Source organism: Gouania willdenowi, chromosome 1 (assembly GCF_900634775.1).
Source record: "Gouania willdenowi chromosome 1, fGouWil2.1, whole genome shotgun sequence".
In the NCBI taxonomy this organism is placed as follows: domain Eukaryota; kingdom Metazoa; phylum Chordata; class Actinopteri; order Blenniiformes; family Gobiesocidae; genus Gouania; species Gouania willdenowi.
In genome coordinates this window covers 26,479,077-26,497,238 of record NC_041044.1, presented here as the reverse complement: position 1 = coordinate 26,497,238, position 18,162 = coordinate 26,479,077, and the positions used below count along the sequence as shown (strand labels likewise).

Here is an 18,162-nt window from a genome sequence, read left to right as displayed (position 1 = left end):
GATGGGTTTGCTGGCTCATAGTCCTTTCACTGTTTTCTGTCTGCAAGCAGCACTGATAGCACTGTTTAGACTGGCAATTCAGCTGAGATGTCTGATTGATAAATGAAAAAAAAAAGATATGATGCTTTTGTTTTGCTCTGGTGGGGGGGGTAGGGGGTTGTTTGGGAAACACGAGGAGCAGGGGAAAAAGGAAGACATAATGGTCATGTGGCAGGACAAACATGATTCTTATATTGACTACAAATGTATTTTATTGACATATTGGTGATAAATGCGTGAAGAGAGAAAAGGGAGGCTAAACACTGAAAGCCAAAATTTTTGAGAAAGTGATTAGCACCTCATCCTTGTCACGTTACCTTTATTACATTTTTTTAAGCATGTGGCCAAAAAAAAAATCAGAAAAACAATCAGGATTGGAAAAAGTTTAAATAACTGTCTTTTAAAAAGTCAATGGCATTTAATGTGCAAGTAATACAGTTTACAATTAGGGCAGATGTTTTTTTTAACTTTTTTTTTTTTCACAAAGATGGACCATTCAGTTTGTTGCAAAATGTGATTATTAAAATTGTAGTTATTCATGTTGCCTGAGAGGCCCACTCGACTCTTAGTACTTACTGTTTGTGTTGCTTAGCGTGTTTGCGATTTCTCCTTGAGGTCATGAGTTTCCTCCCACAGTCCAAAAACATGACTTTATATTTAATTTTAATTCCATTCTAAATGTTGATAATATCTAGAAATAGGGTGTGTATATCAGATTTTGTAAAAACAATAACTAGCCTTTATTGTGTGTTTTAATATGTTTTAAATTTAAATAGAATGAACACTAATATTTAAAGCTTAACAGTCTTTATTTTTATTTTTTTAACAAATAATTAAAGGCAGTTTAGGCGATTTTCAAAAGCATGATTTTGAATGTAGCCTCCCTGATGGCTCCGCCTCTTAATTTCTGTCAGGACATAATGACAATTTCAACCAAGAACTTAAAAAGTGTATCTGGAGGAAATCACCTACCCTAGCTTTAACCAAAACAAGAACTAAATGAGAGTGGCCGTAATGCTGTTTGGCTTTACTTGGATTTGTTGACATGATTTGTAACACCTCAATGACCTGCCGAGCTCTTGACCTCCTTTTGTGGGTTTTTTTTTTATTATGGAGGTCAAAGGTTAACAGTCAGTGGTCATTGCCGTCCATCACAGGCCAGACGACGGCAGTGGCACAGACACAGATCTCCAGTAAACAACAGCCAGACATCATGCAAAAGCAAATACCTCTGACAGCAGCAAAAGAGCAGAGCGGAGCTCACAGATGAATTTATTTACTAAACATGAACTTTTTCTTTTGAGAAATGATACGATACTTCAACATCAAACTCTATCATTTACCATCTGACTCTGAGGTAATCATCTACTGCTTTTTTATTTGCTGGCTCAACTGGAAAGCTAAGTAGCAAGCTAACTAGCAGAAGAATGGCTCTTTCCACAACAGAATACAGCAGTCTTCTCCAAAAGATTACTGAACTGGAGACTACAGTGCGAGGAATACAAGTAAACATTGAGGTTAATGGACACTGGGATATGATAATGATACGACTGTGCCGCTGTTTCAAAACAGCGGAGTGGATAAAGCTAACTCGCTACCAGCCCATGCTAACAAAGCTATCAGACCTAGGGAGGATTCTGTTCCCGTTGATAAGCCAACAGGTGCGAGTCCTCCTTGGAATACACTGGGAGCTAAGCCTAAGAAAAAGTCATATCCACTTCAAAGGCTAACGGGCCGAGCAAAGCGCCCTAATATCAATAATGAGACGGACTGGCCTGCACTGGCTTTGCAGACTGCAGCCTCAACATCAACTCCCTTGTCTGCCCAGGCACAAAAGTGGACATCTGTTAAAGGCAGGAGTATCACCAAGTCACAAACCCAGTTTCATGTAGAACTGGGTAATCGATTTGCCCCACTACTGAATGACCTACGATCTGCTCTAATGAGGTCAACACACAACCTTCTGGAACTGCGAAGACTGAAAGTGCTTCAGGAAAACAAAAGCGACATGGTAGGCCAAAGCAACATCACACACTGATAGTGGGAGACGTTTCTGTTAAAGATGCTCAGAAGATGTTTAGCAGCAACGTGAAAGTGATATGCTTACCTAAAGACACAGTATCAGACCTGGCTGACAAAATCTTGCATATCGTTGCAGATTACCCACATTTGAAAAATGTTGTGATTCATTTTGGGTTAAGTGATTTAGCCAAGGAGGAGTCTGAGGTGTTAAAGCAGGATTTCACCCATCTGCTAAAAACTGTGAGCTGTTTACAGCCTAAAGTGTTCATCAGTGGCCCGATACCTCCAGTCCGCAAAGGAGATCTGAAATTCTCAAGGATTTATTCTTTGAACAAATTTTTGTCTTCGGCTTGTGCTGCCCTTTCACTAAATTTTATAGAAAATTTTCCTATTTTTTGGGAACGTCGTCATCTTTTTAGAGCAGATGGACTGTGTCCAAACAAGACTGGAGTAAAACTCTTCACATCCAACTTGTTTTACTTCACCAGTCACACTGCTATCAGTTCTGATAAAGACAGAGGACAACATGTACCATCGGAGAACAAACCAAGGAAAGAACATGGAGTCGATGAGCACATCTCAGGACCCACCTGCTTCACCCCGAAATTCACCTACTTCCACCTCATCCAGCTTCTCTCCTACCCCTGCTTTCTTGGATTTAACTGCCCAGATGAACGAGTTGGTTCTGGCTGGCACAAGACTGACACCCCACCCTTTACCCCACCATGGTCCCATCTTATCTCCTCTAAAGAACCAATCTGCACTACCCATCCCTCATCGACGATACCAGGCCCAGGATCATTCTTCTCCTCAGGCCAGCTGTGTTCATCTTAGAGCGACACAGGTCTGATGTGTGCTGGGTCCAGACTGCAATAGCTCTATTTTTAGGAACAACCAGAAAAAGTCAGGGCCTTATGGAGTTAATGCAGCTTCTTTAATTCCTGTGGTGACAGGTAACACAGGTAAAATTGTGAAATTAAAGAAAAGCAAAAAGCTTTATAGAGACAAAAATTTGACTCCTATAACATGTCATCCAAAAAGTCCACCAGTGTCTCCAGTAAAGTCTTTAAAATTAGCTCTTCTTAATATTAGATCTCTTGTTAACAAGTAACTACTAATTAATGATATTATTTTGACACATCACTTGGACTTTTTATTTCTTAATGAAACGTGGTTGAATGATGGTATCAGTAATACTATTCTCAATGAAAGTGCACCACAAGACTTTATTTATTTAAATAAGTGTCGTACTTGCAGGAAAGGTGGTGGAGTTGCTGCCATCTTTAAATCAATATTTCAGTGCAAAGAAATAACATTTGGTGATTTTATCTCCTTTGAATATATGTCATTCTTACTGAAGGGTGATTCAAGAGTTCTGTTTTTAGTCGTTTATAGACCCCCAAAATATTCTGGAGAATTCATGGATGAGTTTTCTGAACTGCTGTCAGTTGTATGCACTGAATACAACTTTTTAATAATAACAGGTGACTTAAATATTCATGTAGACAATAACATGGACAATACTGCCAAAGAACTGTATGCTTTAATGGATACTTTTGGTCTTACACAACATGTGACTGGTCCGACACACACTCAAGGTGACACTTTGGATCTGGTTATCTCTAAAGGTGTTGATATCTCTGCTGTTGATGTAAGAGACTTAGCTCTGTCTGATCATTTCTGTGTCTTTTTTGACCTAGAGACTGTAACATCTGTTCCCCTTACTTCTGTGTGTTTAAAGAAAAGGTACATAAATGACAACACGAGTGCACAGTTTATGGAAGCCATAGCAATGACACCAACATTGAGTGCTGAGACAGTTGATGATCTTTTGGATGAGTTTAATACAAAAGTCTGTAATGTCATAGATATGGGGGCTCCAATCAAAACTAAGAGAAAACCAAACACACAGAAAACACCTTGGAGGAGGACTGAGATAATGCAGAATTTGAAATCTGACTGTAGAAGAGCTGAGCGTAAATGGAGATCAACAAAACTCCAAATTCATCTAGAACTATACAAAATAAGTCTGCAAAAATTCAATGATGGCTTGTTCAAAGCAAGGCAGCAATACTTTTCTGAAATTATTGCCAAAAATGTCAACAACTCTCACACGTTGTTTTCTGTAATTGAAAAGCTCACAACCCCCCCAGATCAGATAGCCCCTGAATTACTGTCAGCTGGAAAATGCAATGAATTTGCTGTATATTTCAATGAAAAATACAATCAATAAGGTCAAACATCAGAACAAACCAGCAAAATCACAAAACGCTTGAACAGCTTCAACCACTGAGGGATAAGTCAACTACAATGTTAGAGTTTATTACAGTGAACCCAAAAACAATAGAGGAAACTGTTCACCAGCTAAATCTATCAACATGTTGCCTTGACACAATACCCTAAAACTTCTTTAAAACTGTTGTAAAGTCAATTGTCAGTGATTTGTGTCAGATAATTAACTGCTCATTCCAATCAGGCACCGTACCAAAATCCCTGAAAGTAGCTGCTGTGAAACCTCTGTTAAAAAAGAGAACACTGGATGCCTCTATACTGGCTAACTATAGACCAATCAGCAACCTTCCATTCATGGCCAAGATCATTGAGAAGGTGGTCTTCAACCAACTGAGTCAATTCTTAACATTCAACAAAATATTAGATATATTTCAGTCAGGTTTTCGTTCTCATCACAGCACTGAAACTGCTCTGATCAAAGTGATCAATGACATAAGGTTGAACACTGATTCAGGAAAAGCATCTGTTCTCATTCTATTGGATCTAAGTGCTGCTTTTGACACTGTAGATCATACAATTTTGTTGCACAGATTGCAAACATGGGTTGGACTAAATGGAAAAGTAATGCAATGGTTTAAGTCCTACTTGGAGGAGCGAAGCTATTTTGTAAGCATTAGAAACTTTGAATCTGACAGATTACCAATGTCCTGCGGGGTTCCTCAGGGCTCTGTTCTTGGACCCCTTCTGTTTAGCCTTTATATGCTTCCTTTAGGACAAATTTTACTGAACTGTAAGGTTGATTATCAGAGCTACGCAGATGACGCACAACTATATCTATCACTGAACCCAGATGACTATGGTCCCATTGAGGTGTTGTGTGACTGTTTAGAAAAAGTTAACTGCTGGATGAGTGAAAACTTCCTTTAACTAAACCATGACAAGATGGAGGTGATCATCTTTGGTAACAAGGAAAAGAGGACTGCTGTCAGCAAGTATCTTGAGTCTCGATCTTTAAAAACTAAAGACCAAGTCAAAAACCTTGGTGTTCTGATTGACTAAGATCTTACATTCAGCAGTCAGATCAAATCTATCACAAAAACAGCTTCTACCACCTAAAGAACATCTCCAGAGTGAAAGGTTTAATGACTCAGAAAGATCAGGAGAAACTGGTCCATGCTTTTATCTCCAGCAGACTGGACTATTGTAATAGTCTTCTGACAGGAATCCCCCAAAAGAGCATCAAACAGCTACAGCTGGTTCAGAACGCTGCAGCTCGGGTCTTAACCAGAACAAAGAGGTCAGAGCACATTACTCCAGTTTTAAAGTCTTTACACTGCCTCCCAGTCAGCCTCAGAATAGACTTCAAAGTTCTGCTGCTGGTATATAAATCTGTGAATGGGTTTGGTCCAGAATACATCAGTGACATGTTAGTCAGGTATGAACCCAGCAGGTCTCTCAGATCTATGGACACAGGTCAGATAGTGGAGCCCAGAGCTCACAGTAAACATGGTGACGCTGCTTTTAGTTGTTATGCTGCAAAGAAGTGGAACAAACTGCCAGCAGAGCTGAAGTCAGCATCCAATGTGAACATTTTTAAATCAAAGTTAAAGGCACTTTTTTTCTCTACTGCGTTTGATTGAGAGAGATATTTTTGGTCATGTTGTTGATGTAATGTGTTTGTTGATGATTTTACTGATGATTTTAATTGATTTTACTGGTGATTTTAATTGATTTTAATTGATTTTACTGGTGATTTTAATTGTTCGTATTGATTTTAAACAATTGAATGTTTTATCATGCAAAGCACATTGAGTTGCCTTGTGTATGAAATGCGCTATACAAATAAATTTGCCTTGCCTTGCCTTTTCAGTGTGCCATGTAAAAAGAAAGAAGTCATCAATAACAACCATCTCTACACAACCCTGCAGGGACTCTAAAGTCACACTACAATGTGTGACACACAAACTCGAGAAAGGCTCCAGGAAGCATTAACCTTGGCAGCAATACAGACAGCTCACGGTTTACTCACACTGTGGGAAGATTCCCTTTTGTCTGGCTGGGAATGACGGATTCCCACACACATGAGGCATGAAAGTTCATGGAGCACCTTTTTAGAAGACAAAAAAAAAAACCTGTTTCTAATTATCGTTTCTCACAAGTTGGTGTGAGTCATCAGAGAAACTGTGATCTCAGCAACGCTGCTGCTCACACACAGGATGACAGCAACAACAACAAACGCACACTTACAAAAGCAGTTTCTACACTTTTGAAGAAAAAAAAAAAAACGTGTTTACATAAGATAAGATTTCATTTCATGCACAAAACATATTCTCTGCCATTAATCCATCCTTGATTAGCAGTGAGGAGCCACAGAGTTGAGGTCAGGAAGCATTTAGCAGTTAACAGTGGTAGAGCTCAGGGTGGGACTCCAACTTGCGACTCTAGAGTTACAGTTCTGCTTGTTTAACCTTTAGCCCACCAATACTAGAACAGATCAGAACAAACTCAGCTCCAGTATCTAATTTCCTTAATGAAACTAGGCTCTTTAGTACAGTAAACTCCCTCACTGTATTTAAACGGCAATGCACTACTCACATGGGAGAATCATTTTGCACAAATTGGAAAAAAAATCTTTTAATTTTGTAAATTGAAAAAATATTGTGGGTACTTGTGTAAGGCAAGTATCTATGTAAACATGCACTTTATAAAATCTCTATTCCCATCCATGCTACTATAAGTCAGAAGGAATTTTACACTATACACCAACGTCTGATCAGTCTTGTAGCTGAATAATACATTCCGTTCCAGAACACGTGTTATTTCTTTGATCCACAATTGCTTTTCATAAGTTATTGAAGTGGAAGTATTTAAATATTGATCGTGGTGATAGATGGATGATCAGCAGGAGCTACACAGCAAGAGCATCACAGTAAACTCCAACCCAAAAATAAATATCGACCTTTCAGAAACATTGCTTTGAAAGGAGGTGCGTATTCTTGTTCAATTGTGCAATTTCATGAATCTGAGCATCACACAGAATAATGTTGTCCTTGTGTAGAGTCATATATAGGTATAGCAGTTGCCTGTTGATTGTGAAAACAGCCATGGTTCAGCCCCAGTGACAGTGAAGGTATACAATAACAAAATATGAGTTGAGACTGCATTTCAGCTTTTTTTTTTTTTTTTTTATTAATTTTCATAAAATATGTTTGTTCGTGATTTAGTTCAAGTAGTATATGTCAAATCAAAGTTGAGTGGCTTTGACCAAGGAGAGGATATCACATCTCAAAAGCCATTCAATTTTGATTTGAATCATATCCTTAACCTAAATTATGAAGAAAAAAAAAACTCCTTTACTAATTTTTTTAAACATTTTTAAAAGCGTCATCTGGTTTTGCAAATTAACTCTTTACTTGCTTTAGAAAGAAGAAGCAATATGTTCCAATTTGTTGCAAGTTTATTTATTTATTTTTAACTCAGAAAAGGCTTATATTTACAGTTTTTTTTTTAATTTTCATTTGTTTTTGTATCCATCCCAAGTAAAACATGGTTATGTTATGACATGAATAATCAACTTTCTAATGAATAACTTCCAAACCACTCGTTTCCTCTAACTTTACCCTCAGACTGCTGAGCCGTGCAGATATGTGCAGATGTTTCTCAAAAAGCGCTGATTACATTTGAGCTGTGGATGTCATAAAGGTTGCACAACATTAAGCCAAAACCAAATACACTACTCATTAATGTATTTTAAATGACTGAGGAGGACATAGAAAACTACATTTCTTTGACAGAAGAATAGGTTAGTTAACAGCAAGAGAAATGTCAAATTTGACCATGTTAATTCTCTAGAAACAAAGAAAAGTGTGCCATGGCTGGTAAAAGACTCAATTTGATCTTGATGTGACAAAGGGGAAATTCCCGAATGGTCTGTCATGACCTGCAGTTGAAAAGAGAAAAACAAGAGTGAGACTTTGAATTGAAGTGATTGAAAGGACCCGAAGGACGGCAAAGAAATATTGTGCTTTCACATGCCTCATCTATCTTCCCTTGGAAACATAACCTGCTCACATACACATGGTGTTCCCTGGAGGTTTACCACATCACTAAATCACAGAGAAAAATGTCTGAGCGTGCTGTCGATGTTGGAAGCCTTGTTCTTCCAGGCTGCATGTCCTGTTTGTGCATAGATGTATTAGGTTAGGATAGTTCTGTCACAATAAGTACTCGAACTGGAAGAGAGAGAGAGTGTGTGTGTGTGTGTGTGTGTGTGTGTGTGTGTGTGTGTGTGTGTGTGTGTGTGTGTGTGTGTGTGTGTGTGTGTGTGTGTGTGTGTGTGTGTGTGTGTGTGTGTGTGTGTGTGTGTAATCCAAATCTTTTCTAATTTGGGGTGCACATTCATGACTCTCAGAATGAACCATATTGATTGATGCTGGCAACCCCCTCTCTTCTCATAAACATATTTATTTACTTTTTTAAATCTCCTTTCTTGTATTATATTTGGGGTTATTCTCTATAAAGCATTCTCTCTCACACATCCTCCTCTACGTCATTTTCACTGTGAAAGAGCTGTTCCAAAATGAGGATATTACCCCATATTAAACCTACTCTCGCCTCTTGTTGACACACCTGCAGGATTCAGGACCCAGAGGGTCGGATGACAGTAACAATGCACGCTAATCTACATTTACAGGTAAAACACCTTCAGTCAATAATCCTATGCAGGTGTGAATGTGAGACAAAGCCCTCACAGTGAAGCTCAATAGTGTTTCATTAAGTGATATTGAGACTATTGCTCGTGAGGTGACTATAAGAGTTTGCTATAAAATAAAAGAGCAGACAGAGTGGCCCATTTACTATTTTACAGGCATCCACATGGGACAAATCACTGCAGCCACATCCAGACGGGGGGACTTTTAATGCTTTAAAGTCTACTTTAAATGAGAGGTTTCCTCCTGAGCATAGCTCAGACTGAGATGCTTGAAGGGAAATAAAAGCTGAACTATGAGCTCACCGAGGCCATTTATAAAGACACACGTACATTTAAATTACTTCTTAGATATCAGCACAATACTTATCTGTAGAAGAGTTTAGCAGCTGTTTAAAAGAAAGTCGTCAAAGAGAAACGAGGTACCCATCATGTGCCTCTAGTCAAAACATCACTCCTATCTTCACACACCGCTGGTTTCAGTCATTCAGACTTTTTTTTTTTATTTATTTATCTGAAATCATCTCTCTCTGCAGCAGACAACAAACATTAATTTACTGTCCAGTTGTGTAACCCCCCCCCCCCAAAAAAAAAAAAAAAAACAGCTGTGGAGCTTTTATTGACAAAATCCTTTCTTTATGAATTATAAATCTTAAATGCAGTCAAACAAGCTCAGGCTGGTCACAGCTGCAACAAAAGCACAGCACAGTTCATCTCTTCTAATTGCCTCTGGGGGATCACTTTTCAGCCAATTTATGAGGTTTATTTAGTTTGGAAAATACAGTTCAAACTTTGAATACCATCCAGGCTTAAACGTGGGCCTCTGAGAAGTTTTCATGCTTCCTATGTACGTACCGTACAATACACGGGGATTTTTTCTATTTTAATAATGTTACAGTTCCATTATTTTACTATTGTTTGATATTTGTCATTTGTTTGTATGTATAACTATTTTTCAAGTACTGAGAAGGATCTGTTGGGTGTATCAGACACATACATGGATTAATTTGTTAAGGGCCAATCTGCTTATGATAGAGTACCATACACTGCAATGGCATGTTAATTTTGTATATATATATATATATATATATATATATATATATATATATATAGATTACATTTTTTGTAGATTGTAGGTTATAGTCTTTGGTCATAATATTGTGGCTGAAGACTTTAGGAAGTGTGTGTATATATATAAATGTGTACATTTATTTCCAGGATTACATTTTTTGTAGGTATAAAATATTTTTATGATTTATGATTTTATATTCATCTGTAACTGAGCTATGAAACTAACAACGTTTCTTTTCGTTTTTTTCCCCATAGGTTATAGTCTTTGGTCATAATATTGTGGCCGATGGCTTTAGGAAGTGTAATATAATGTGTAATATATATATATATATTTTATAATTTATTTATTTATTTATTTATTTATTTTTTTTTAATGTGTACAAATATTTATTTCCAAGATTTAATTTTTTGTAGATATAAAATATTTTTATGATTTATTATTTTTTATTTATCTGTTACTGAGCTATGAAACTTTTCGTTTTTTTTAGATAGTTTTTGTTTTCCCATAGGTTATAGTCTTTGGTCATAATATTGTGGCTGATGGCTTTAGGAAGTGTGTAGTTCAGACATGGGCAACTGCGGTAATTTTGTGCAGCCCCTGAAATTATATGGTTAGATTTATGTCTTTATTATTCAATCAAAAAAAAAAAAAAAACTTTTTCAATCAAGAAAAAGTTGACTTCAATCAAAAAAATAAATATGTTCAATCAAAGAAAAACTGTGTTCAAATGCAGTTATTTGAGTCTCAAAGGTTTCTTTGCATTTGAACACTTTTTTTTATTGAAATATGATTGAAACGTTTTTTTTTTTATTGAATTTTTTTTTTAAATAATTATTAATAAATAATAAAAACACAAATCTCCCTCCATATGAATTAATCATACAAAATAACTCCAAAAACCCTTTGTTCTTTCCTGTGATAATGCTCAGATTTGATAACATTTTACCATCCCTTACGTAGCTTTAAGTTTTCGGTAGAGTACTGCCACCTGCTGTCTATTACATCATAACTGTTACGACACTGCTGCTTTTCTCCTATTGCATACTAGGGGTCACGTGACCAAAACAGAAACATGGCGGCCTCCGCAGCGGTGCGGACGAGCGTGGGTCTGACTTTGAAACTTTCTCGTATTATTCCGGACTGTAGCAGCTGTCCCCTGTACGGGTCTAAGAGCTGTGTGAGAAGTGCCACAAATTCACAGAGAAGAAGCTCACAGGACACTTTTAGGATTATTTACCGGCACTTACAGACGAGTATAGGTGAGTTCTGCAGATTGCTAACATGTTTTAGCTTCAGTGTTTGTTGACAGTGTGATCCATTTTCCCCAAACAAGTTTCAGTCATTAGAAAGGCTCGGCATGCTGATGATTAATGTGCCATTAGTAGTCCTACGGCTGCTCAATAAGTCTTATATTATGTCAAATCAGCAGCATTAATATTTATGTTGACAATGACAGCCTGAGTTATTATTTCACATCTTTAAAGTGTCCTACTCACCGTGTTCTCTCATGGTTTTTACAAGGTCTTTACCACAGTGACGATGGCAGCTCTAACACAGAGGACCCGGATGATGTGTAAGTGCCTCTCAATTTTAATAGATTTGGACATCCATTTTCACTGAGTCCAGTCATATGTGAGTCTGAGTCAGGGAGACAATAGCCATGAAAGTAAGGAGCAGGATTAACATACATGTTGATAATAGCATAGATGGATGCAAACAATTACTATTCACAAAGCTGCATACTAAAGAGAAAATAATGCCACAGCAATACACACTGTTAATAAAGTTGCTAAATAATAATAATAAAAAATTGATTTGTAATGCACTCTACATTAAAAGCAATTGTAAAGTACTACACATTAAACAGGATTAAAATAAATAAATGTGTTAGGGTTTCATTTCGCCCTTTCCGGCATGCAAAAGGACAAAAAAAAAACAAAAAACAATGATGTGATTTTGCTCTGAATGTCAAATGAATTTCTGTGAATGTCGGAAATGAACTGAATAAATAAAAAATAAATAAAAAAAATTATTCAAATTTATTTATTTATTTTTTTTCAGGAAATTTACTTTGATTTTCTGACATATTTCGACTGCCAACTGTCTGTCTTCCTCAGAGGCATCTATTTATTGCTTTGGTGTATCCTTACTTGTTCTTTCATAAGGAAAACATCAAAGCATCTACTGATTGCGTTGACTCTCAGGTTGGCCACGCCCAGAAATAACTCATGGGGACACAACAAAGCAATCGGAATGCTTTGATGCTTTATTTATGAAAGAACTCGTAACAACACACCAAAGCAATCAGTAGATGCCTCTGAGGAAGACTGACAGTTGGCAGTCTGAACATGTTGGGAGATCAAAGTAAATTTCCTGAAAAAAGTTTTCGGAATAAATGAAACCCTAACAGATTTATTTATTTTAATCATGTTTAACCTGTAGTACTTTACAATTGATTTTAATGTAGAGCGCATTACAAATGTATTATTATTATTATTATTGTTATTTAGCAACTTTATTAACAGTGTGTATTGCTGTGTCATTCATTTTTCTTTACTATTCAGGTTTGTGAATAGTAATTGTTTGCATCCATAAATGTCAAACTGTAATGAGATCTGGCTGCCTCTTTCTAGGCTATTCAAGCAGTATCATCATTAGGGATGTAACGATTAATCGTAAGGCAGTGTTGGCGGCGGGCGGAGTCTGCTAATACTTTCTTTCTGGCCGCCTTCTACTCTTAAATATGTTAATAAATGATTCATTACCCCTTTAGCACCGAAAAGAATATCTGTAATATTACTTGAATATCTGTAAAAGTCACGTTTTTCTATTAGCTCTGTCTGCTAGCATAGCTTCTCTTCTTCACTGCAAGATATCTGCATGCCAGCCGACCACTGGGTTACCAGCGCCCTCTGCTGGTCCAAACAAATATGATGTAAATCATTGCAATGACGTTTTTTTTTTTTTTTTTTTTAAAGTCCAATTGTTAAGGCACAAAATAAATTTTCAGTTGCACTTTTAAAAGAACTATTATGCAGCTTTGCATTGTTTATTATAGAACCAGAATTTAAATTAATAGGCTTCATTTTCATTTGTATTATTCCTTTTTTTATTTAATTCAAGATTAATTTTTAGTTAAATTGCATTGTTTTGAATAGTTTATTAAGGAATTCTTTTGACAATGAAAAATAAAAGGAAAATAATACAGTATTTTCTAGTTTTTTTCCCCAAAAAAAAAATTTGTCTACAGTCCCATTTTGTAAATGAAAAAATTGTGAGAGAATCGTATCGTGAACCCAGTATCGTGAATCGAATCGTATCGGGAGTTGAGTGAATCGTTACATCCCTAATCATCATGTATGTTAAGATCCTGCTCCTTACTATCATGGCTATTGTCTCCCTGACTCAGACTCGCATCCCATCATGACCCGAGCAAACTATTTTTAATTTACTTAATATTTCACTGGTAATGAAAAATCTATAGACAATCCTTGATTAAAAGTCTAAAAACTGTAGGTCATGTAGTATTGATTACAAGTGAAGCACCTTTAGTTGCTAAAACCAGTGTTCTCACCAGCGCTGTTGAACCTAGCGTCCCGCTACGTTCAGATTTTGCTCCCCTATGGAGCAATGGCGGCCCTTACGTTGCTCGAAAGACAACGTGGGGTGATTTTCAATTGTTTTTTTCCTTTTTTGATCGGTGCCATGTTAATAATTGTTGCACACTTGGACACAAAAGACACTTCCAGGCATGCACGGGTTGTTTAAACTTTCTTTTTAATCTCCATAACTAGGGGTGTCCCGATCCGATATTGGTATCGGATATCGGTCCGATATCAGCCAGAAAACGAATAACTTATTTTATCGGACTGCATCTAAAATCTCTGATATAAGCGCTCCGATAAGTTTTTGTTGTTTTTGTCCTTGTCCTCAGTTGTTTCCACCATATACTGACTGTAAAAAATAACTGAAGTGAACTTGAATTGTTGACTATTGTTTTCTGTTTGAGTAACATCACTTGATCAAGCCTTTCTAACATTCCACACTACAAAATAAGTAATAAAAGTATGTATGATTCATGCTGATATTGCATCGTATCGATATTGGTATCAGCCAATACTCAAGGCTGCACTCTCGGTATGGTATCGGAAGTGAAAAAGTTGTATCGGGACATCCCTATCCATAACCAAGATACACATACTTCAGCCGCACCGTCAATTTAATACAGGTGATCTGCTCGGATGCCCCTGTCTTTACCAGAGGACCCTTGCCGCCACTTAGCTGCCCCTGATGCTGCCTGTGTACTTGCTCCACTTAGTAACCATAATTAACGTCCAATATAAACAGTGTGCTTCAACCTGATGTAGCGTGTAGCGCACATGAAGCTGCTCGTCATGTTTTTAACTCTCAGTGGATCACTCTACATGTGCATGCACGGACGTGATTGAAACATGTTCGGGCCTAAAGAGACATCGTCTTCATTCTGGTTAGACAGGTTTGGGCCGTGTTCTCTCGGGCCGGGTCTTATTACTTCAGGTCCAACATAATACCTCGTTTGAAAAGCTTGCCTTGGGATCAGTCTTTTGAATAAAGTATTATTTGTTGTCTCTATAGTGTGTGAGTATTTATTAGTGGAGGACCTACGTGTATGTATATATATATATATATATATATATATATATATACTGTATATACATACCAAGCATGAGTAACGCTTTGACGACATTCATCATCACCTTCACCAATTCAACAAATAACTTTTAGCTTTAAGGTAAGACTGGAACAGAGATGAAAAATAACAACAAAACCAAACCCAGCTATAGCTTTACTTCACTAAATTTGGCCCTCGGAGAGTTATACTTTTTTAAAATAGACGCTTGCGCGCCACGCAATCCCCCTATGCTGTGAAAAATTCCTGGTGAGAACCCTGTAAAATCTTTTTTCCTTCCTATGCTTTACATTGCTTTACTGTTTGTTTGTTTATTTGTTTTTTAATGTTTTGGATTGTATAAAATATTGTATAACTTGTTTCACCTGCTTTATTTTTGTGTAGAGTTAATGTTGTGTATGTAGATCGTACTGGACAGAGGATCCCTGTCCAGGCCAAAGTAGGAGATAATGTTATGTATTTGGCTCACAAGCATGGAATTGACCTGGAAGGTAAGTTTAGATTCACTTGAACTTAAATATTGGAAGTAATTCCTGCCTGACAGATGTTATTTTTGTTGTTGTTTCTTAATAGGAGCCTGTGAGGCATCACTTGCCTGCTCCACATGTCACGTTTATGTGAGCGATGCTCATTTTGACAAACTGCCTGAACCAGACGAGAGGTATGTCTGCAAACCATGTTGTCCACTTTACTACGAAATGTAATTTTGGAAAACTTGTGTAAAGCCTCTGATTTTCCACGATCAAAAAACTGAATTCTCGTTCTGCAGCAGAATAATCAATCTGATCTGTTTATTTTTCTCTTTCTTTATTTAAAATTGTGCCCCTACATAACAAGGAAATTGCTCACATGCATGTTTTGGGACAATATCAGACATTTACACGCTAGGGATGTAACGATTCACTCAACTCCCGATTCGATTCATGATACTGGGTTCACGATACGATTCTCTCACGATTTATTTTACAAAATGGGACTGTAGACAAATGATGACTGAAAAATATTCCTTTATTTTTTTGGGGGAAAAAACTAGAAAATACTGTACTAATTTTCTTTTATTTTTCATTGTCAGAAAAATCCCTTGATAAACTATTCAAAACAGTGCAATTTAACTAAAAATAAATCTTGAGTGAAATAAATAAAGGAATAATACAAACGAAGAAGAAGCCTATTAATTTAAATTCTGGTTCTATAGTAAACAATGCAAAACTGCATAATAGTTATTTTTCTTTTTAAAAGTGCAACTGAAAATGTATTTTGTGCCTTAACAATTGGACTTTAAAAAAAAAAAAAAGTCATTGCAATGTATTTACGTCAGATGTTTGTTTGGACCAGCAGAGGGCGCCGGTAACCCAGTGGTCGGTTGGCATGCAGATATTTTTGCAGTGAAGAAGAGAAGTTATGCTAGCAGACAGAGCTAATAGAAAAACGTGACTTTTACAGATATTCACGTAATATTACAGATATTCTTTCGGTGCTAAAGGGGTAATGAATCATTTATGAACATGTTTAAGGAAGATGGCGGCCAGAAAGAAAGTAGTAGCAGATTCCGCCCGCTGTCTACACTTTTAGACGAGAAGGATAAAAAAATAAATAAATAAATAATTAGTCACCGATGTTTCGTTTTAAAATTTTTATGCCGTACGTTGGTTTTTTATCATCTTTGTACATATTCAATGCCTTGTTGTTGTTTTCGCTCCTGTCTTTTAATTCTATGCTCTGTGGTGTACTGTAGCTCTATGCGAGCATCTCTCAAATTTCACTGTACCACCAAGTACCGTGACAATAAAAGACTATTCTATTCGACTATTCTATTCTATTCTATTCTATAGCGCCCTCTGCTGTTTAAAAAAAGTACTGCGATTCAATTTTCAGAGCATCGATGTGAATTGTGATACCTATTAGTCGATTTTTACCTGCCTTACGATTAATCGTTACATCCCTATTGTAAAGTCATCAAAATTGATTAAAATTATGAAACGTTAACACAGCGGTGTAACGTGACAGAAATGGATAAACCTTGAAACAGAATTTTGGTAACTTAGAAATAATAAAAATCAGAGACCCTACTTGTTATGGAGTCAATGTAGGACAATGCAAAGGCTGATGGTTATTTTGGGTTCTTTCAGAGAGGATGACATGCTTGACATGGCGGCCATGCTTCAGGAGAACTCTCGGTTGGGATGCCAAATCATTCTCACTCGAGAGCTGGACGGTATGGAGCTGACACTACCCAAGGTCACCAGGAACTTCTATGTGGACGGTCACGTTCCCAAACCTCATTGAGAGGAGGAATTGCTGATTCTAAAGAGCCAGCAAAACACACCAACAGTCTCTCTGCGGGTTAGACAACATGTTATTTCCAGTTGAGAGATGGAGCAACCATGAAGAGACGGTGACGCCTGAAGCCACTCTGCACATCAGGCAAAGGGTCGGTTTATATCAAGCAGTGGGAAGCGAAGCCTTCAGATCAGCCTCAACACAATGTTTTAGTGGCATTTCTCTAATGTTAGGTTGAAGGAACCTTAAGCCTCAAAATCAAGAGGCCTGTAATTCACGTAACATTTGACCATCTGCCTCGAGACAACACGCTGTTTCTGTCCTGCTAAAGGAAGCATTCCTTGTTACAGCTCGTATACGCACAAGTTTAAGAAAGTTCTCAACTCTTCTGTCACGTTGTACTCGTTCTCATTAACTGCGCATGATATTTTTTGAATAGCATTTACTTTGTGCTTGTGTGCAAATATTATATTTATGTGCTTTGGGTGACTTTAAACATCAGTCATTGATGAGGAGCAAGTGAAGCTGCCTGAAAATAAGAGAGTTTCTACAAAACTAATAGGACGTGAGACTATGACACAAAATCTTTGACTTGATAAGGAAACAATACATTTCAAATTCCTTCAGGATACATGAGGCAATCTGGGGTTATATAGGTGACGTGGCTTAAATTTTGTTTGTATTATGTGTTACCCATGCTGCCACTAAAACTGTAATTGTCCACTTTATGGAAACGATTGTATTTTGCACCTTTCAAATGGTGTGTAATTAAAAACTATTTTAAAAGGTTGATAGGAGCTTTTTTTGTTCAACTTTATTCCTGATGAGGGTTGAGGCTAGAGTTACTAGTAGTAGTGATAATAATGCCTCTGCTTTTGTTCTGGAGAATTTGTTTCAGAATGCATCAATTGCAAATCTGACCCTTTAGAGCATCTGATTCGGCCTGCAGAAGATAATAAAGATGATGGAAAACATGAATCATTGAATAAATTAGCAACTAATTCAGTTTCTCATCCAGTGCGGTGAGCAAAGTAGAATTTTCATTATGCAGGAAAACATGTTTCTTTACTGTGCGCATGACAATAAACACTTTGAATCTCAGTATTTCCAAATACACAAATTCAATAAGACTCCACAAAA

At 37.0% G+C, this 18,162-nt stretch overlaps 1 protein-coding gene across 1 annotated transcript; it reads left to right on the top strand.

The window, feature by feature from the left end:
• Window positions 1–11,133: 11,133 nt before the first annotated feature.
• On the top strand, window positions 11,134–17,812 carry fdx2 (ferredoxin 2). Its single transcript, XM_028450130.1, has 5 exons — window positions 11,134–11,332; window positions 11,595–11,646; window positions 15,127–15,233; window positions 15,316–15,403; window positions 16,872–17,812. Exons 1-5 carry the CDS (start codon window positions 11,146–11,148, stop codon window positions 17,026–17,028), a joined length of 591 nt encoding a protein of 196 aa, XP_028305931.1. The 5' UTR covers window positions 11,134–11,145; the 3' UTR covers window positions 17,029–17,812.
• The last annotated feature ends 350 nt before the right edge of the window (window positions 17,813–18,162 follow it).

Excerpts from the sequence above, each read along its gene's own strand:
- fdx2 (XM_028450130.1), top strand. The coding sequence starts at position 11,146 with ATGGCGGCCTCCGCAGCGGTGCGGACGAGCGTGGGTCTGACTTTGAAA. Across the intron at positions 11,647-15,126 it reads ACAGAGGACCCGGATGATGT|AGTTAATGTTGTGTATGTAG; the intron begins GTAAGTGCCTCT and ends ATTTTTGTGTAG. Across the intron at positions 15,404-16,871 it reads CTGCCTGAACCAGACGAGAG|AGAGGATGACATGCTTGACA; the intron begins GTATGTCTGCAA and ends GGGTTCTTTCAG.